The sequence below is a fragment of the Chiloscyllium plagiosum genome, unplaced genomic scaffold (assembly GCF_037043375.1).
Source record: "Chiloscyllium plagiosum isolate Xiang-an unplaced genomic scaffold, Cpla_swu_hap1 HiC_scaffold_19, whole genome shotgun sequence".
Taxonomy (NCBI): Eukaryota; Metazoa; Chordata; class Chondrichthyes; order Orectolobiformes; family Hemiscylliidae; genus Chiloscyllium; species Chiloscyllium plagiosum.
Window position 1 is genome coordinate 27,075,892 of NW_028270157.1, and position 21,652 is coordinate 27,097,543.

Below are 21,652 nucleotides of genomic sequence, written 5' to 3' on the forward strand. Positions count from 1 at the left end.
GGCCTGGTATTGTGCATTGGTTTAGGATTAATTAATGATCTCATCAGTGAAGCCATTCCTTAGGTAGCAGCAATCATAATATGATTGAATTTTACCTTGTTTGAGGTTGAGAGAAGTGGGTCTGGGATTATTTTTAAAAACTTAAGGGCAATAATGAGAGCATGAAGGTAGAGCAGGCTAAAGTGAATTGGCAAATTATATTAAAAGATAAGTCACCAGAGATGCAATTTAAGGGGAGGCTTTAGAATACAATGAATAGAAACATTGCAATGAAATTGACCCACCTTCTATATTTACCCTAGGAATGCTAAAGATATAATTATGCAAGGAAAAGTGGCAAACCAGCAGGCAGGGCACAGTATTTAAAAAAAAGACTAAAAATATTTAATAATGAGGGAAAAATCAGGTTACAGTAGAAAGCTAGCCAGGTATAGACAGTAAGAGATTCTATCCTTTTAAAATGTTAAGGACATGACCATTGGTTATACAGTGAGTGAGTTTGTAGAATTAATCATTGAAAACAAAGAGATGGCAGAAAAGTTGAGCACATTTTTGCACTAGTTTTCACTATAGAGGATACAAGAAGCAGAAGCAATCATTAATCAGGAAATGAAAGCAGGGAAGAACACAGGAAAATTACAATCAGAGAAATAGTACTGGAGCTGCAATTTAACAAATGCCACGGTACTGATGGAGTTAGCGTCTTGAGGTGTGAAGTGAAACTGTTTCTAGGAAGGTCCCTTAGTTTGGAAAATAGCAAATCTAACTGCATTAATCAAGAGGAAGACAAAAAAAATACTGTGGGCTAATTAGCTTAAAAATCGTCACTAGAAGTGTTAGAAACTCTTATTATCAAAGATGTTATGGCAAGACACTTGGAGGACTTCAAGGTAATCAGGCAGCATCAACACGGTTTTATTACAAAGGGCCTTTAGAACACTCTTCCTAAAAAGATAAGCAGAATCTGAATATTTGTATGACAGAGCTAGATTCATAGGTAAGCAAAAGGGTGAAAAGATATCAATGATCTTACTAACTGACAGGGCAGGCTGTAGGAACTGAATGGCCTATTTCTGACCCTTGTTCGTATTTAACAAAAAAGAAAATCAAGACTGGCTGAGAAAAGTACAGATGTACTGTATATACAAAACTGCATTAATTATTTAAATGATCAAAGTTGTCTGAAAAAGTCTTGTCATCCAAAATGCTTTAATGATACTCCAGTATTTACTTGTGGCGCCATATGGTCAGGCAGGTTTGAAAGCCCACGCTTTTAAACTTTATTTTGCATTAAGGTAATTGTAAAGTCACCATAATCCTACGTTCTTAGAGTGAGATGACTGGTGGTGAGTTTAACCTGAGTGTCACCACACCTCAAGCGAGGAGTGCAGGTGAGGCAATACAGGAGTTGAATCTGTGCTGCTGGCATCACTCTGCATTACAAACCAGTCATCTAGCCAGCTGTGCTAACCAACCCCATCCATCAGGAAGGCTGTATTGATTTTCTGAATGCATTCTTGTACAATATGCAGTTGTACACAGTTTATATTTTTGCTTGCTTATATTTGGTGGAAAACAGTGAAAAAAGGCAGAAGAAAATGAAACAAGACTTGGTATGTAATGTTAACTCAGACAAATCAAGTAGGAACATGAGTAGCTTATGGATGAAGGATGCACTTTATCTTACTGTTTATCCATCCAGAATTAATCTAGAGTGTCCACTGAGTGTAACACTCAGTTAGTTCTTAAAGGAAGTTAGGATGTTTTTCCAGTTGTTGAATACTCTTTAGGCAACTTCGAGCAAATCACAAGCTATGGTAAAAAATACCCATGTGTTTACATTTTGGGTTGTGCTTTTCCTTTCAGAAATTTCAGCCCTGTTTGGATTCCATGCTTATATTAAATGGAAAAAAAAAGTTTTTGTGAAGTATATTGTGTAGTATCTCACACATGTTACATCTGTTGGTTAGCTAGCTCTCTAAGTTGGAAGCTATTTACTTTCCATGAAAGCTTACCATTTAAAAACAGTTAAGAGTTTTGTCTGTTTTAGTTTGGGAATTTAATTCAACAATAAAAGCTTGTATTTTTATAGTGCCATTAACATTATTAAAGAGTCAGTGCACTTCACAGCGATGTTCAAAGAAAATCTTTGATGTTGAGCTACAAGGGATGTTGGGGCAGATGACTTAAAACTTTGTCAAAGAGCCAAAGTTTAGATTGATTAAGCATATTAAAGGAGGTGAGTAAGGTAAAGAGTTGGTGACCTTTACAAAGAGAGATCGCCGATCCTAGGCAATCTATAACTAATATTAAGAAAAATGATCTGCATAATTCAAGTCTTGAGTGTAGTCCATTTGAATTATTACAGTTAAAAGTGTGATTTGTGAACCCTGTGAAGATTTGTGAAGTCTCTAAGATGTCCCAAAAGTATGATTTCACTCTCGTTACAGCTTAAATGGTTATGACACATTCATTTGATTAATTTTAAACATAAGTAGTTCACAATGCAAATTTGAATGCATAATTGCATAAATATAAATTGCACTTATTTCAATGCTAGAGGCCTAACAAGGAAGGCAGATGAACTCTGGGCATGGTTAGGACATGGGACTGGGATATCATAGGAATTACAGAAAAATGGCTCAGAGATGAACAGGACTGGCATCTTAATGTTCCAGGATACAAACGCTGTAGGAAGGATAGAAAGAAGGGGCAAGAGAGGAGGGGGAGTGGCATTTTTGATAAGGGATAGCATTACAGCTGTAATTAGGGAAGATATTCCTGGGAATACATCCAGGGAAGTTATTTGGGTGGAACTGAGAATTAAGAAAGGGATGATCACCTTATTGGGATTGTATTATAGATCCCCTAATAATCAGAGGGAAATTGAGAAACAAATTTTTAAGGAGATCGCAGCTATCTGTAAGAATAATAGGGTGATTATGGTAGGGGATTTTAACTTTCCAAACATAGACTGGGACTGCCATAGTATTAAGGGTTTAGATGGAGAGGAATTTGTTAAGTGTGTACAAGAACATTTTCTGATTCAGAATGTGGATGTATTGACTAGAGAAGGTGCAAAATTTGACCTACTCTTGGGAAATAAATCAGGGCAGGTGCCTGAGGTGTCAGTGCGGGAGCACTTTCGGGCCAGCGACCATAATTCTGTTAGATTTAAAATAGTGATGGAAAAGGATAGACCAGATCTAAAAGTTGAAGTTCTAAATTGGAGAAAGGCTAATTTTGATGGTATTAAGCAAGAATTTTCAAAAACTGACTGGGGACAGATGTTCGCATGTAAAGGGAGGTCAAGAAAATGGGAAGCCTTCAGAAATGAGATAACAAGAATCCAGAGACAGTATATTCCTGTTCGGGTGAAAGGAAATCCTGGTAAGTGTAGGGAATGCTGGATGACTAGAGAAATTGAGGGTTTTTTTAAGAAAAGGAAGCATATGTCAGGTATAGACAGGAGAGATGGAATGAATCCTTAAAAGGGTATAAAGGCAGTAGGAGTATACTTGAGGGAAATCAGGAGGGCAAAAAATGGACATGAGATAGCTTTGGCAAATAGGGTTAAGGAGAATCCAAAGGGTTTTTATAAATAAGAACAAAAGGGTAACTATGGAGAGAATAGGGCCTCTCAAAGATCAGCCAGGCAGCCTTTGTGTGGAGCTGCAGGAGATGGGGAGATACTAAATGAGTATTTTGTATTAGTGTTTACTGTGGAGAAGGACATGGAAGATATAGAATGTGGGGAAATATATGGTGGCATCTTGAAAAATGTCCATATTACAAAGGAGGAGGGGCTGCATGTCTTGAAACGCATAAGAATGGATAAATTGCCAAGACCTGATCAGGTGTAACCTAGAACTCTGTCGGAAGCTAGGGAAGTGATTGCTGAGCCCCTTGCTGAGATATTTATATCATCGATAGTCACAGGCATAATCTTTGTGGTGAATTTAATGGATAATTCAAGTGCAGTAAGTTTATGAAAATCATGAACATTGAGCTCACGACTGTTTTCACGAAGCTAATAGGAGACTGGTGCAAATCAACTCATAAGCTTTGGGGAGTGGACTTCATGGGCCTGTCTTCCTTTCCACTAATTGATTGATTTGTACACTAATAATGATATAACCCAACCAGAGGATCATATGCATCCTGCAAATTTTGGACAAGATGTATTGGAAACTGCACCTCAAATTAATCATATAAAGATAGAGATATTTGAATTAGAACATAAAACACAAAAGCACAAGAATATTTGAACCAAATGACTAACTGAACATTGAGGTCAGCATGTGGACTGTTGAACTGTTTTGGTAGTGGAACAATGAGTGCCTAGCTGAACTTCAGATTTACTGGTCTGTTAGCATATTGATATAGCACATTTGATTTTGAGCTCTATTAGAGATTTTTTAGTTTTATGAAAGGCTAATAGAATTAATTTTCAAAGCAATTAACAGGGCTATTGATAATTCAGACACTTGCACATTACAATTCTCAAATTGTGTCTATTTCTCTCTTACTATTTTGGAATGTTGTGTGTACAAATGCCTTAAAACCTAAGCTTGGACTTTATAATCGCCTATTAGCTGATGATACCCCGTCCACACTCGGAAAGCTGACCACAGGGATTTAGTAAACTATTTAATTTTTCTCTTTTCCGATGTTAATTTAATTCTGGTACCAGCTATAATGGGATCTCTGGCCACCAATAGTGAAGTTATCAAGCAAGCCACACAACCAATTGGACTGAAGAATTCTCATGGAAAGGAAAACAACAAGTTTTATAAATTACAAGTCGGTTTAGCCATTCCCTTTTTTCTTATTTTACAGAAAATAAAATAATGTTTGGGACATAGACAAGGAGTTCATATATAAACTGAATCATCAGAAAAAAAAGTTTGATTATCTTAAATATCTGGAACTCTTATTGTAGAATGCGAAAAATTGACATTCTGTATATATAACTTTAGTTTTTCAAGGCTAGAGATGTTGTTTAGCAATGAATTTAACTTAATACACTGTTAGGAGTGTGACTGTACCTCATAAAATAAGGCACAACTTTTCTAAGGGTTTCTACAATGAGACTAATAGTTTAAATAATTAAAGTTTGTGTAAAATAAATCATTATTGTTTGATTTCCCTCTCTAAGGCCTTCAGTGCTTAAAACAAGGAATCAATCACATAAACTTCTAGAGTTTTGCCTTTTAAGGTTATGAGTGAGGATCCTAGATATTGCTGACATTTGCACAGAACAATTAAAATGCTGACAATTGCTGACATCTGAGCATTAATTACTTAAGATGGTATTTTATAGCCTCTTGTGGTAGAGTAAAGGGGAAAAAAAAGGTTTTATTGAAATACACTTATATGATAACAGTCTATAGTTGAATTTGAAACTAATATTCAGCATGGCTTCAAATATTCATTCATTAATACAAGACTTCAATTTCAGTATAATAACGATAAAAATTTATTGAACTGTGAGACTTTTTACTGTCTGAAAATAACACTCCATGCATCAATGATAATTAACTAACAATTAAAGCTACCAAACCCGAAGATACCAATTCTTGTTCCTGGGTCAAGGGCATAGAAGCAAGAGAAATTCCAGTTCCACAAACCTCACTGTTAAAAAGCAATGTCTGCACTTCAGATTTTCAGTCCAGAGGATTGAACTTGGAGTCAAGCCAAATGACACCGGAAGAGTGTAAGAGGTTGGCTAGCTCCTAAGGTGGATTAGATCGAATCCCTGTCTTAAGGCTCCAGCACCATGTTCAAACTTTAAAGTTTTAAAAAGAAAATATTCTCCTGCTCTCACACCCTGTACCCTATCCATGCCGATCAATGTCCCTCCACTTCCAGCCCCTATGGTCCTCAGTACTCTGAACACTATTTACTTGTTTTCTCTATTATCCTCTTATCTCTATTCTAATGAGCAAGTGGAGCTGTATGCCATAGATACCTTACTGTGCGTATCTGATTTGCGGATCTCAACATTATTATAAAGCCAGTACAAATGACTTTATGTACTTGCTGGGCTGATGTATTTGCACCTTTTCAAAACTTGAGATTCAAGAATTACAGCTGGACACACAGTATACATTTAGTAAGGTTTCACCAAACATTGCTAGGAAAAGTAAGATTGCATGGAATTGGAGATAACTTTGGTTTATAAATTGGTTGAGTGGCAGAAGGCAGAGAGTCAGTATACATATTATAAGGGAATGCACTGAAACTGGTGGTATGAAACAAATGGCATTCCCCAATTACGTCAAGTGTACTCTCAGCTTTTCACCATTTCCATCAGTGATTTGGCTGAGAGGAAGGAAAATGCTTACGTTTAGAACTTAAGTTCTCGTGAGTAATTTCTAACAGTCACTGTCACAAATAGGATCCAACACAGATTAATAAGAAAGGATATTTAAGATCAAATACATGAGCGGTTGGGGTTGAAGTTGAATACTCATTGATGATGTGTTTCATTTAAACTGTGGAAGAAACAAACTTGATGCATCAAATGGTCTTTCTCATTACATTCTTTTTTTCTTATGTTGTAGAGTGAGCAAAGCAAGAAAAGGATAGTTTTATTCTGAGCATGTAAAAGCAAAATAGCTGTCTTTAAGTAGTTTTAAGTATTTCTAAGGAACTCTTTTTACCTGTTAATCAGCAACACAGGCAAGTTTTTATTAACTCAGTCAGCATCTTGAATATTTCAGGTGGTGTACATTTATTTGGCTGCAACCAAGAGATTGAGGTATATGGATTTAGAATCACTGAAGACAAGTGAAGTATCAGTTTAACAAAGGAATTTGTCTTGCATTACAAGGGCAGCACAGTGGCTCAGTGGTTAGCACTGCTGTCTGACAGCATCAGGGTCCCAAGTTCAATTCCAGCCTCGGGTGACTGTCTGTGTGGGTTTCCTCCGGGTACTCCAGTTTCCGCCCACAGTCCAAAGATGTGCATTGGCCATGCTAAATTGCCTATAGTGTTAGGTGCATTAGTCAGAGGGGCAATGGACCTGGGTGGGTTACTCTTCGGAGGGTTGGTGTGGACTGGTTGGGCCGAAGGGCCTGTTTTTATGTTGTAGGGAATCTAATCAAATCATATTAACACAAACTATGAAAGACTTTGTTACAGATTGCGCAATTCTTAATGGACTCTTATCAATTCTTTCATAATCTGAAAAACTTGGTTGCCCAACTATAAAATTAAAGTACATTTTGCACTTTTAATTCCAGTGTGATTTTGAGTGACTCCATGTTATTTAAATTGATATTCTATTGTTATTCAGGAGGAGGACTTTTAAAACTTTAAATACAAGTTAATGTCTTATCTGCTCATTCTAAATAGAAATAAAAGCCATTTATTTTTTGCATATTTCTCTTCTCAGATGTGGCTCGAGCTATTGAATTGCTGGAGAAGCTTCAAGAAAGTGGAGCAGTGCCAATCCACAAACTCCAGTCTTTACAGAGAGTTTTACAGAGTGAATTTTGTACTGCTGTCAGAGAGGTATGGAAGTCATTATCCGATTGCAAATAGAAAAAGACTTGCATTTATGTGGCAGGTTTCATGACCATACAATTTTGCAAAAACTTTGTAATATTCACTCTATTTTTAAAATGATAACAAGAGCAGCCAAACTGCGCACAGCAAACTAGTAGTAATATAAATAATGAACTTATTGTTATTTGGTTATTGGTTGAGGGATAACTAATGGCCAAGGCACAAGGAGAACTTCAGCACATGAAGTAAGTTCTTGACAGATGTTTTAACAGCCCTTTCTAATATGCAATATCCAGAGCTGTGTACGGTTCAGATGTGCTCAAACCTTTTTACAGCTTAAACAAAATTTCCTCCACCTTATATTCTCAACCTCAAGTTTCTTCCTTTAGCAGTGTGAAAATTGCAATTTTTTGAAAATGGAATCCTGAAACCTATTGGCAATGAGCACAACTTTCTGGAAAGATGAAATGGGCAAGAGAGGAATAAAGAAAGCAAACTCTTAACAGTTATCTTAATGATACATCTATAAAGAATACCATGTCATAACCAACACCACATTCTGCCAGTGAGAGAAGCACAAGACCTCACACAAACCTCATGGAACAAAGACTGGGAATTCCTCGAGTGACACACCATTACGGGATCACAGAGGTGTCCACATTGTCCAGTTTATGTGCTACCTGGTTTTTGTCGTTTCTATTTAAATAAAGATGTTACATTTCTGGAATCTAAGGATTCTTGAAAAACCACTGTCAATGCCCTCTACAATCTCTGTAGATACTATTTTCAAATCCTACAATGTATCCCATCATGTACATGGAACTTATGGTCTTTAGCCCCATTAATTTCTCTACTAATTTTTCTCTACTATCATTATTGCATTTATTTTCTCTTCCCTTCTTGCCCCTAGACTGTTTAGTTATTTGAAATAATCACATATGCCTGAATAATTATTTCCCAAAATTGATTGCATTTCACCTTGTCTATCTAATGGATTTCAGATCATAGCCATGAACCAATATTCATGCTGTTAATTCATTTATTTTGTTCCATATATATACTATATATACTATATCTATTCAAGTAATGAGCCACTAATTTTGCCTTTTTAATTTTTTCTTCTCCCTTAACCCTAATTACTGGGGTTTTTTATGCTTGTACATTGTATCCTCCTCTCCCATGCTATATTATCACTTAACTAGCTGTAATAATGCCTTATCCTTAACTTCATTGTGTGTCAGTCTACCTTAACAGCCCTAGTTATTTAGTTCACCAGGATATTAATCCCAGCATGGTTCTAGTGAAGCCTTCACACTGGAACAGCTTTCTTTCACTGGTATCATTGCCGAGGAATGAGATCCCATTGCATCCACACCAATCTTTGAGCCAGAAGCAGGGATGTTAGAATATTAACATTGAAGGCCTCAAATAATCCACTAAGGTGGTCTTCTCATTCAAGTCTCATGGCCAACCTCCATCCAACAGGAGCTGCAGTGTGCCCCTAGTGCTTTGTCAAGTCTAAAGGCCACATTAAAAGCATCTATGAAAAGGTCTTTTAACATCATGTCTGTTTGAATGAAAATATTGAGAGAGAATCTCATTGAGTGTAAACACAAAGCAACTGTGGACTGAATGGTTCATTACATCTTGAGGAAAAGAACACTTTGACAGTTGGCTGACGGCAACATTATAGCATAAAACCTGCAAAATTAAAAACAAATGATGGATAGGAAGAGCATGGGAGATCCTACATTTGTGCAACACAGTGGCATGCGTGATTTCTTCCTGGCTATCAAATGATCTATGGCACAAACACACAAAGGTCCACTCCACATACAGGCAAACAAGAAGTGGAACTCTTTAAGGGCAAGGAGACCATTGTCTTTTGTTGGAGAGGATATTGTGAAGAACTCCTAGATTAAAACTGTTTTCAACTTAAAAATCCACAATTCTGTTCCTCAGTATCTGATCTGACTGTCTTGACAATACCTCCGGTTCAGAATGAATTTGAAAATGCCATTCAAAAGTTGAAAAATTACAAAGTCATGGAATCATAGAGTCATGGAATCATACAGCACAGAAACGGACCCTCCAGTCCAACTCATCCATGCGGACCAGATTTCTCAAACTAAACTAGTCCCATTTACCTGCTTTTGGCTCATATCCCTCTAAACCTTTCCTATTCATGTACCTTTCCAAATGTCTATGAAATGTTGTAATTGTACCTGCGTCTATCACTTATTCATTGTGCAAACATACCACCCTCTGTGTAAATCTTTCTCCTTCCACCTTAAAATTATGCCCTTTGGTTTTGGAGTCACCTGCCCTCTGGAAAAGAGCTTTGCTGTTCACCTTATCTGTGCCCCTCATGATTTTATAAATCTCTATAACGTTACCCCTCAACCTCTGATGAGCAAAGTACAATATCATATAAAATATTAGGGTAGATTACATAGTTTGTAAGGAACACCTTTTAGAGAGAGATAGAAAGGAATTTTACAAGTTAAGGATGAGGCATTTGAAGACAAAATTGCCCAGTGATGTTTGTGATTTATGTCTTGAGATGCACAAGAGATAAAATTACAATAGCTCAACAATTATGAGGGTTCTAAAGCTGGAAGTTATTACTGAGATGGGAACTTGAGGCTGTAAAAAGGCTTGAAAGGAAGAATGAGAACTTTAAAATCAAAGTCTTAACTCATGGGAGCTAATGCAAGTAAATGAGTGATGGGTGCATGTGACTTTCCAATCCGTATTGGACAAAGTTTGTCATGATCATGTTTATGTTGATGAAAATTGGGCAGTCGTCCATTAAAATAATTCAGTCTAGAGCTAACCAAGACATGGATGATTTCAAAAACAAGCAAGCTTTGGTAGGGGCGGAGTCAGCCAATTTTATGGAGATGGATGTAAGCAGTCTATGTGAGGGGCTGGATGTAAGTGGTCTGTGTGAGGGGCTGGATGTAAGCGGTCTGTGTGAGGTGCTGGACGTAAGCGGTCTCTGTGAGGGGCTGGATGTAAGTGGTCTGTGTGAGGGGTTGGACGTAAGCGGTCTCTGTGAGGGGCTGGACGTAAGCGGTCTCTATTGGGGGCTGGACGTAAGCGGTCTGTGTGAGGGGCTGGACGTAAGCGGTCTCTATGAGGGGCTGGACGTAAGCGGTCTCTGTGAGGGGTTGGAGGTAAGCAGTCTGTTTGAGGGGCTGGATGTAAGCGGTCTCTCTGAAGGGTTGGATGTAAGCGGTCTCTCTGAAGGGTTGGATGTAAGCGGTCTCTGTGAGGGGTTGGAGGTAAGTGGTCTGTATGAGGGGTTAGAGGTAAGTGGTCTGTGTGAGAGGTTGGAGGTAAGTGGTCTGTGTGAGGCGTTGGAGGTAAGTGGTCTGTGTGAGGGGTTGGAGGTAAGTGGTCTGTGTGAGGGGTTGGAGGTAAGTGGTCTGTGTGAGGGGTTGGAGGTAAGTGGTCTGTGTGAGGGGTTGGAGGTAAGTGGTCTGTGTGAGGGGTTGGAGGTAAGTGGTCTGTGTGAGGGGTTGGAGGTAAGTGGTCTGTGTGAGGGGTTGGAGGTAAGTGGTCTGTGTGAGGGGTTGGAGGTAAGTGGTCTGTGTGAGGGGTTGGAGGTAAGTGGTCTGTGTGAGGGGTTGGAGGTAAGTGGTCTGTGTGAGGGGTTGGATGGAAGCGGTCTGTATGAGGGGTTAGAGGTAAGTGGTCTGTGTGAGGGATTAGAGGTAAGTGGTCTGTGTGAGGGGTTGGAGGTAAGTGGTCTGTGTGAGGGGCTGGGGGTAAGCGGTCTGTGTGAGGGGCTGGAGGTAAGTGGTCTGTGTGAGAGGTTGGAGGTAAGTGGTCTGTGTGAGGCGTTGGATGGAAGTGGTCTGTGTGAGGCGTTGGATGGAAGTGGTCTGTGTGAGGCGTTGGATGGAAGTGGTCTGTGTGAGGGCTTGGAGGTAAGTGGTCTGTGTGAGGGCTTGGAGGTAAGTGGTCTGTGTGAGGGCTTGGAGGTAAGTGGTCTGTGTGAGGGCTTGGAAGTAAGTGGTCTGTGTGAGGGGTTGGATGGAAGCTGTCTCTGTGAGGGGTTGGATGGAAGCGGTCTTTGTGAGGGGTTGGAGGTAAGTGGTCTGTGTGAGGGGTTGGAGGTAAGTGGTCTGTGTGAGGCGTTGGATGGAAGTGGTCTGTGTGAGGGCTTGGAGGTAAGTGGTCTGTGTGAGGGGTTAGAGGTAAGTGGTCTGTGTGAGGGGTTGGAAGTAAGTGGTCTGTGTGAGGGGTTGGAGGTAAGTGGTCTGTGTGAGGGGCTGGGGGTAAGCGGTCTGTGTGAGGGGCTGGAGGTAAGCGGTCTGTGTGAGGGGTTGGATAAGAACACCAAAGCAATAGTAGTACAGCAGGGGAAGTCTTGTTTCACAAACTTGATTGCGTTTTTTTGAGGAAGTGATAAAGACTATTTAAGAGGGCAGAGTGGTGGATATTGTCTACATGGACTTTAGCAAGGCCTTTGACAATGTCCCTCCTGGGAGGCTGATAGTGAAGATGAAGTCACATGGGAATCCATTGTACGCTGGTAAGATGGATACAAAACTGGCTTGGTCATAGAAAACAGAGAAGGGTATTTTTTAACTACAGATCTGTGACTAGTGATGTTCCCGAAAGGATATTAGTGAACCAAATGGGTATTTTCAACAATAATCAATAGTTTCACGGACATCATGCGTTTACTTATAGATCCTGTGATTTTGTTTTCCCTCCAAATTCATTTTCTTTTTAAACTGCATTTTAATGCTCAAGAATGGTGCTTGTAAGTAATTCAGGTAATAAATTAATGATTCAAAGAGTTTAAAATACCTGAAAGAGTACTCTTAATTCAAAGAGAAGGCAAATAAAATATGAACTAACAATAGCGTCAGAGTCCAAGTGCACTGCAAGTGCTTATGTTTGTTAATGGTACAAGTCATCCACTGTACATTGCTAATCAGTAAATGCACCAACAATGAGCTCAGTGGGAGAGCCCCTGAAGCACAATTGAAATTGAATTTTCAAAGCAACAAGCATTCTGAAGCACCTCTAATACTTGATTAACATTTAAAATCCATCAACACATTTACTTTTTCATTTGGATTCTGTTATGGAGAAATTATTTTGTACTCTCTTGAATTCTGAAATCAATCTTAGTGTTTTTTTAAAGTCTCAACTGGAATAAAATCGTGATACCTTATTTAGGACAGGGACAAAATTTTTGAAAAAGTACGGTCCAGTGATCTGTCCAAATAACTGCATAAATGGGACTCTCTATGAAAATCAGCATTCACTTTGTATGCGGATAGTGCTTCATAGGTATGACTCTAAAAATGATTTGCAATGTTTTGGTGTATGAAATATATAAATTCTGTACATCATGCACTCAGTTGTAGATTGGAAAATGGCTTTGGATCCAGATTTTATGGGGAAAGCATGGCATGTTTAAATAGAAGCAGTACTCAAAGTCTCATGTCCATGATGTTAATGTATAATCTAGATTATGATTGAGGTTTGTAGTAAACAAGAGAAGTACAGATGGAGCAAAGAGAGAGAGGCAAAGGCCAAGGTCTCTATGGACAAACTACTGTACATGAGTTCCTGTTTACCAATAACTGTGCACTAACTACCTCTTCAAAGCTGATTGTGCAATGTAGTATAGACAGTTCTCCAATACATCTGGCAATTTCATTTTTATGACCAGCACAAAGAAAGTTCAAGCAATGTACCAGCCTGCTTGAGAAAATTCCTATTTCAAACCCGCGTTTTCAGTTCATAACCAGAACTTGCTAGCAATGGATAACTTCACTAATCTCAGCAACACACTCAAGTTTTTGTACTGTCTCTAACCACAAGACACATGTAAGAATTGCCAAAACCTTTGACAGGCTTCAAACAGCAGTCTGTGAATGAGGAGAAGTAAGTCTGCCTCCCAAGCTGCATATCTGTTGACAGTAGTCCTGCCTACTCTGCTCAAGGCAATATGAGACTTAGATTGTCGACCAAACATGCCAAGATGTTCAACAGCTTTTATTTGAACTACCTTCAGAGGCTTCTAGATCAGATGGACAAAGTGCCAAACATAGTTGATTTTCCAAGTTGGCATCCCAAGCATCAACACCATATTGAGACAGTCATAATTGAAATGGGCTGGTCATGTAGCCAGAATGCCTGACAGTTGTCTAACAAAGTGAATTTTGTCTGGGACGCTCACTCAAGACCATTAAAGGAAGCACTAGATGGACACTCCTAAGGTTTCACTGGAACCTTTGATCTTGACTTTGTATCCTGAGAGTAGCTTACCCAAGATTTCTGCTCCAAGCACAACCAAATAAAAAAAGGTATGGCCTCCTTTTGAAAGCAAATGTATATCAGAGGCAGAAAGAAAGTACAAGTGGAGGAAATCCAGAGCCAACAGCTCCTCAAACTCAATTGCTTGTGGTATTCAATTTATTTGCAGCAGAAGACCCTGGGTGTAGATTAACCTTAGCAGTCATCCAGGTACCCCATTTGTCTTAGTCTCTGAGTGATCAATGATATAAATACAAAGGGTGTAGAGGGATATGGGCCAAATGCTGGCAAATGGGACTAAGTTAATTTAGGATGTTTGGGCGGTATGGATGAGTTGGACCAAAGGATTTGTTTCCAAGCTGTACAGCTCCATGATCTGGGCTTTTTGTAAATTCCTACTGTAGTCATATTCCTTCCCAGCAGATGAGATGGCCATTCTGCCCATTAAATCCCTGTCAGCCCATCTTTGATTAAACCAGTTGGTCACACTTTGCCCTGTTCAATCCCGGTAACCCTGCAGTTTATTTCTTTCAATTATTTATCCAATTTCCTGTTAGAAATCATGGCTTCTGCTTTCACCATCCTCTCAGGCAGCAAAATCCAGGATATTATCATTCCCTCTGTAAAAATGTACTTACCCTTCCACATCTCTTGTCTAAAATATTCCACATGACCTCTCACTCTATTTAACTTAGAATCCCTACAATGTGGAAATAGGCTCTTAAGCCCAGCAAATCCACACCAACCCTCCAAAGAATATCCTACCCAGACCCATTCCAGTATTACCCCTTACTAATGCACCTAACCTACACATCTCTGAACACTATGGACAATTTAGCATGGCCAGTTCACCTGAACTGCATATCTTTGGATTGTGAGAGGAAACCCGCATAGACATGGTGAGAATGTGCAAATACCATATAGGCAGTCATCTGAGGCTGGAATTAAACCCTGCATCCCTGGCACTGTGAGGCGGCAGTGCTAACCACTGAGCCGCCATTTACTCTAATCATTTATTCTTCTCTACCCATGTGTTCTCAAATAATTTGAGTGATTATTATATGTGACAGAGTTGGAATCACAAATAAACTGTTTGCATTTACATTGCACCACAAAATGCTTTATAAAAGGTAGTCACAGCCCTAAGAGGGAAATACAGTAGGTTGCATGCAGGAATTTCCAACCATTAGAAGTGCATTAACAGATGAATAAATTGCTTCTGTAAAACTGTGTGAGGAGTTAATATTGGGCAGAACATAAGAAATTCCATGCTCTTTTCAAATTGCCCAGATTGTTTCGGTTCATCTGCAAATGTGGACAGGTCAATGGTTATGGGGCATAGGCACAGTAGATGGCATATGTGGGATAGAAGCAGCAGGAGAATACGGGGCAGAATGGAATAAATAATTAGAGTGAGGTGTTCTGTGGAATATTTAGTACTGGTGTGGCCTAATTGGGCCAGCCAGTTTTGGGGTTGTGGATTCATAGTAGTTTTTTGTAAATGATTTGCTACATCTGTAAAAATTGCAATTTATCGTCACTAATTTATCACAATGCAAACTTTCTTTTAAACATTAATTATTAGCTTAAGTTCAAGTCACTGATCATGGTGTGAATTGTAATTATCTTGCATGCTTTTAACTGGCATTGACTTTTTTTTAGGGATAAACAGATAAGAGATTCATGATCCAACACCTTACTACGGTATCACAGTGATGATTTGATGTGAGTCAGGAGTCCAGAACTGCAATTTTGATTTAATTGCAATTCATTCAAAATATGTTAGGTCATGATTTAGTACAGTTGTCAAATACAACTACTTGTAGGATTTTGCATCTCGACAGGGTCTGACGCCAGTTAAAACATTGATATGTTCACTGTGGCGAGTTGCTCCATTGCCATTTAACAATTACAGTGACATTAATTGGCTCAGGATAAGATTTCAAGTCCCCCTCAAAGTCTTGCCTATAATATCTGCCAGCCAATCATATGGCTAACAATTTCATTATCCCAGCAATGACACCAAGAGTGATGGCCACCGTTGGGTCTGAACCCAACCTCAATTAAGATTACCAATCAATCTGGATGGAGAGGTAACTGAGGGGCTGTGACAAGGGCTGATCAGAAGTGACTGGGAGAAGAGTTGGAGTGCAAAGAGCAAAGGGTTTGGAGGGGAAGGTAATGGTAGAATAGGTCAGGCGCTAGAGCTGGAGGAAGCCTTTAAAGGAGACGTTTGAACCCTTTTCCCATACATATCCTGCAGAGTGACACCTGCGAAACTTCAAACTTTGCGACCTCCACTTCTGTGGCCAGTTAACTGACCCAGAATGGGTGGGCTGCCTGCCACCCTTAATATTGGAATGTCATTGGAACAGGTGAGTAGGCACTGGGAAAGGTATCCATGCCAAATTTACATCCTTTGGGTGGATGCCTGCCAACCAACCCAGGTTGAATTAAAATCCTGCCCCATATAAATTAATATGGCCCATTATAGTAAAGCAAAATACATTCAGCGCTTTAGAATAGATTGACTTATCAAGCAGGCAATTACCTTTATTTGAGCATCCAGTAATTGTTAAAATGAAGCAATTAACTCGAATAAATGTAATTACTTGGATGGTTAGGTGTAAATGATAATTTATACTACAGACATTACTTTGGTGATAGCTTGAATAATTTTACTTGTGAGTTAAATTATTTCATTTATTCTTTTTTTATATTTGTACTGAAATATTCATCTTGTCGAGCATTCGTACAACATCCTGAAATGTGTTGCAGTAACCGCAAATAGTAACTTTTTAATTGCGTATAGCTTTTAGATTGTAAATTGTTGTATAATTCCAGTGGAGCAAAGGACCTCATTTACCAAAACAAGACCTGCCATAGACAAATTTTAATAATAGATCTAAGAGTTTAGATTAGATTCCCAACAGTGTGGAAACAGGCCATTTGGCCCAACCAGTCCATACCAACCTTCTGAAGAGTAACCCACCCAGACCCATTCCGCTCTGACTAATGCACCTGACACTATGGGCAATTTAACATGGCCAATCCACCTGACCTGCACAACCTTGGATGGTGGGAGAAACCAAAGCACCCAGAGGAAACCCACACAGACATGGGCAACCTCCACACTGATAATTGCCCAAGGCTGGAATCGAACCCAGGTTCCTGGTGCTTGGAGACTGTAGTGCTAACCACTGAACCACTGTGCCACCCATGGTGGGAGCTAAGCAATCCCACAACACATCCAATCAAAGTTCTGCAGTCATGCGACATCCAGAAAATGATAGTAGTTAAGAAAAACTGCGGAAGAGAAGGCTTCACAAATATCCCCATCCACCTTGGGGGAGGAGCCCAGCATATCAGTGCAAAAGGCCAAGCAGAAGCATTTACATCCACCTTCAGTAAAATGCTCAGTGGATGTTCCAACCTGGCCTTCTCCTGAACTCCTCAACATCACAGATGCCATTTTACAGCCAAATCTGTTTGGTTCAGATGATATTAATGAACACCTGAAAGATATTGCAGAGACTCCAAGCCATGACAATATTCTGCCAATAGTAACTAGGATTTGCACTCCAGAATTTGCTGTGCCGCTGCCAAGCTATTTCAGTACAGCTACAATGCAGGCATTTACCCCCAAAACAATTGGTCAGCTATATCTCAACTACAAAAAAGCAGGAGGAATCTAATCACTACACCATCATTCTTCTCCCAGTTGTGCTAATAAGTAACACTTCCACAGAAGAAATAATCTGCTCATTGATACTCAAATTGAGTTATTCCAGGTTCCTGGTCTCTTTACAGCCTTTGTCCGAATATGGGAAAATGAGCCGAGTACAAGTAGAGACGAATGACTGACCTGGACATCAAGTTAGATTTTGACAACTTATGGCAAATTCTTTAGGAATCAGGAGGTAAACATTTCATTGGTTAGAGACATACCTCTCAACAGAACTGAAATAAAAACAAATTGCTGAATAAACTCAGCAAGTCTAGCACGACCTTTGGACAGAGTAAAAGAGGAATGTTATGAGTTCAATATGACTCCTCTTCAGAACTGAAAGGGGCTGGAAAATGGTGTTTTTTTTATTGCTGTAAACCGAGGGAAGTCCCAGGATATTGCTTCAGGGGTTCCTCAAGGTAATGTTCTTGGAAAGATCAGAAGGTTGTTAAGGTGAGGGAGTAACCATTATTTAGAATGGCACAGCAAACTTGAAGGGCTGCTGATCCTGTGTTCAGTGTGATGTTAATACACATTCATTACTATGAGGAAGAAAGTTCCACAATTTTGGTCCAATGACAGTGAAAGAAGAGCCATGTAGTTTTAAGTGATGAGGGTATGTGGCTTGGAGAAAACATAGAAGTTATGGTAGTGCCACCCACCTGCTGTTCTTGTCCTTCTAGTTGGTCATTCTCACAAATTTGGAAGGTGCTTTTGAAGGAGGAAATCTTGGTCAGTCATTGCAGAGCATCTTGTTTATTGTGTACACTGTTGGTAGAGGGAGTGACTATTTAAGCTGGTGGTAGAGGGAGTGACTATTTAAGCTGGTGAATGGGGTACCGACCATGCAAGATGCTTTGTCCTGTTGGAGCTGTATTCATTCAAGCAAGTGGAGCTTATTTTGTTATACTCCTGACATCTGTTTTATTGATAGTGCAGAGATTTTGGGAAGTCAGGAACTAAATTAATTGGCTAAGACTATCTAGCCTCTAACTTGCTGTTGGAGCCATAGTACTTATGTGGTAGGTCCAGTTACGTTTCTGATGAACGCTGATCCCCAGGATGTTGATGGTAAGGAATTTAGCAGTGGTAATGCCATTAAATATTAGAAAAGAATGGATAGATTCTCTCATCGGAAATGTCCTTTGCTGTTTTTTGTCATGTGAATATTGATTGCAACCTTGATGTTGTGCAGGTCTTGCTACATATAGATTAGGACCTCTTCAGTGTCTGCTGAGTTGCAAATGGAGTTGGACATTGTGTAATCACCAATATATATGCGCAGTTTCGACCTAATGGAGGGAAGATTGTCAATGAAGTAGATAAAAATGTTTGAACTTGGTATGTTACCTTGAAGAAATCCTGCAGTGATGTTCAGGGATTGAGAGGATTAACCTTCAACAGCCACAACTACCTTCCTTCGTGTTGGCTGTGACTCCAGCCAGTGGATCGTATTCCCCCATTTCCCATTGACTTCAGGCTTTGCCAGGATTCCTTAATGTCACACTTGGTCAAATGATACTTTGATATCAAGGAACATTACCCAAGTCTCCATTTCATATTGGAGATGTATATCTAACTATAACCTTAATCTTGAATTAAGAACCAGGTTCTTGAATCATGTTTCCTCAGTTGGGCAAAGGCAAAGCTGACAGTTGGAGGCAATGATGAATTATTTGGCCTGTGTTGGCCTTCAAAGTTGAAGTTCCCAAGATATAGAAAATGGTCTGTATTTTCCAGGGATTGATCGCAATCAACGAGGTAAGCTGCACAACACAGCATAATATGGCACCAATGATATAGCCAGGAAAAGGATCGAGGATATAAAAAGTGATTTCAGGGAGTTAGGGGGGAAGCTGCAGAGTAGGAGGAACAGAGTAGTGTTCTCGAGTTTACTACCGGTGCCATGAGATAGCGAGGCGAGGAACAGGGAGCAGACGCAGGTTAACGTGTGGCTGTGCAGCTGGTGTAGGAGGGAGGGTTTCAGATATGTAGATAATTGGGATGCCTTCTGGGGAAGGTGGGACCTGTACACCAAGGACGTTGCACCTGAACTGGAAAGGGACCAATGTCCTGGGTGGAAGTTTTGCTCGAGTTGTTCAGGAGGGTTTAAACTAGTATGGCAGGGGGGGTGGGAACATGAGCTATATACCGGTGGTGAGAGTTGATGGAGATGAGGCAATAGCAAGAGGTAGCGCAGCCAGTGGGAAGGAATTTCCTGGGAATGAGCCAATGGATCGGTTAAAGTCTGTTTGCTTTAATGCAAGGAGTATCAGGAATAAAAGTGATGAGCATGGATTAGTACCTGGTGCTATGATGTTGTGGCCATAACAGAGACGTGGGTTTCTCAGGGGCAAGAATGGTTGCTGGATGTTCCAGGGTTTAGAGCATTTAAAAAGAATAGGGAGGGGGAAAAAGAGGAGGGGGTGTAGTACTACTAATCAGAGAGGGAATCACAGCTACAGAAGTTTCCATTGTCGAGGAGGGTCTGCCTACTAAGTCAGTATGGGTGGAAATTAGGAACAGTAAGGGAGCAGTCACCTCATTAGGGGTTTACTACAGGCCCCCCCAGTAGCAACAGGGAGATTGAAGAAAGCATAGGTCGGCAGATTTTGGAAAAGTGTGAATATAGTAGGGTTGTTGTAATGTGTGACTTTAACTTTCCCAATATTGATTGGAACCTCCTTCGAGCAGATGGTTTGGAAGGAGCTGTTTTTGTAAGGTGTGTTCAGGAGGGTTTCCTAACTCAGTACGTTGACAGGCCGACGAAGGGAGAGGCCATTTTGGATTTGGTGCTCGGCAACGAGCCGGGGCAGGTGTCAGATCTTGCGGTGGGAGAGCATTTTGGTGATGGTGACCACAACTGCCTCACATTCTATATAGCTATAGAGAAGGAGAGAAGCAGGCACAATGGGAGGATATTTAATTGGGGATAAGGAAACTGATACTATCAGACGTGCGTAGGGAAGCATGGACTGGGAGCAATTGTTCCATGGAAAGGGCACTATAGACATGTGGAGACTGTTTAAGGAACAGTTGTTGCGAATGATGCACAAATGTGTTCCTCTGAGACAGGCAAGAAGGAACCTTGGATGACGAGAGCGGAGGAGCTTCTCGTCAAAAGAAAGAAGGCAGCTTACGTAAGGTAGAGGAAGCAAGGGTCTTGCTCAGCTCTAGAGGATTATAGGCAGGCGAGGAAGGAGCTCAAAAATGGTCTGAGGAGAGCCAAGATGGGGCACGAAAAAGGCTTGGCGGGAAGGATTAGGGAGAATCCAAAGGCATTTTACACATATGTGAGGAATAAGAGAATGATCAAAGAAAGAGTAGGGCCGATCAGGGATAGCATAGAGAACTTGTGTATAGAGTCTACGGAGGTAGGGGAGGCCCTAAATGAATGTTTTGCTTCTGTCTTTACTAAAGAAAAGGACCTTGTAGTGAATGAAACCATTGAGGAGCAGGTAAACATGCTGGAACAGATAGAAATAGAGGAAGCTGATGTGTTGAAAATTTTGACAAACATTAAGATTGACGTCGCCAGGGCCAGACCAGGTTTGTCCTCGGCTGCTTTGAGAAGCGAGAAATGTGATTGCTTCGCCGCTTGCGAAGATCTTTGCATCCTCGCTCTCCAGTACCTGAGGACTGGAGGGAGGCAAATGTAATTCCTCCCTTCAAGAAAGGAAATAGGGAAATCCCCGGCAATTACAGACCAGTCAGTCTCACGTCTGTCGTCTGCAAGGTGTTAGAAAGGATTCTGAGGGATAGGATTTAAGACCATCTGGAAGAGCATGGCTTGATTAAAGACAGTCAGCACGGCTTTGTGAGGGGCAGCTCTTGCCTCACAAATCTTATTGAGTTCTTTGAGGATGTTACTAGACATGTTGATGAGGGTCAAGCGGTGGATGTTGTGTATATGGACTTCAGTAAGGCATTTGATAAGGTTCCCCATGGTGAGCTCATTCAGAAGGTCAGGAGGAATGGGATACAGGGAAATTTAACTGTCTGGATACAGAGTTGGCTGCTCGACAGAAGACAGCGAGTAGTAGTGAAAGGAAAATATTCTGCCTGGAAGTCAGTGGTGAGTGGTGTTCCACAGGACTCTATTCTTGGGCCTCTACTCTTTGTAATTTT

The 21,652-nt window shown here is 40.2% G+C and overlaps 1 protein-coding gene across 3 annotated transcripts in view; it reads left to right on the forward strand.

The window, feature by feature from the left end:
• The window catches only part of lin7a (lin-7 homolog A (C. elegans)), a 75,035-nt gene that overhangs the window by 13,458 nt on the left and 39,925 nt on the right, over positions 1-21,652 (forward strand). For all 3 annotated transcript variants that reach the window (XM_087997155.1, XM_043709671.2, XM_043709672.2), the window contains exon 2: positions 7,400-7,518. In XM_087997155.1, the coding sequence (XP_087853281.1) occupies positions 7,400-7,518 (119 nt within the window). The remainder of the gene's footprint in view (positions 1-7,399; positions 7,519-21,652) is intronic.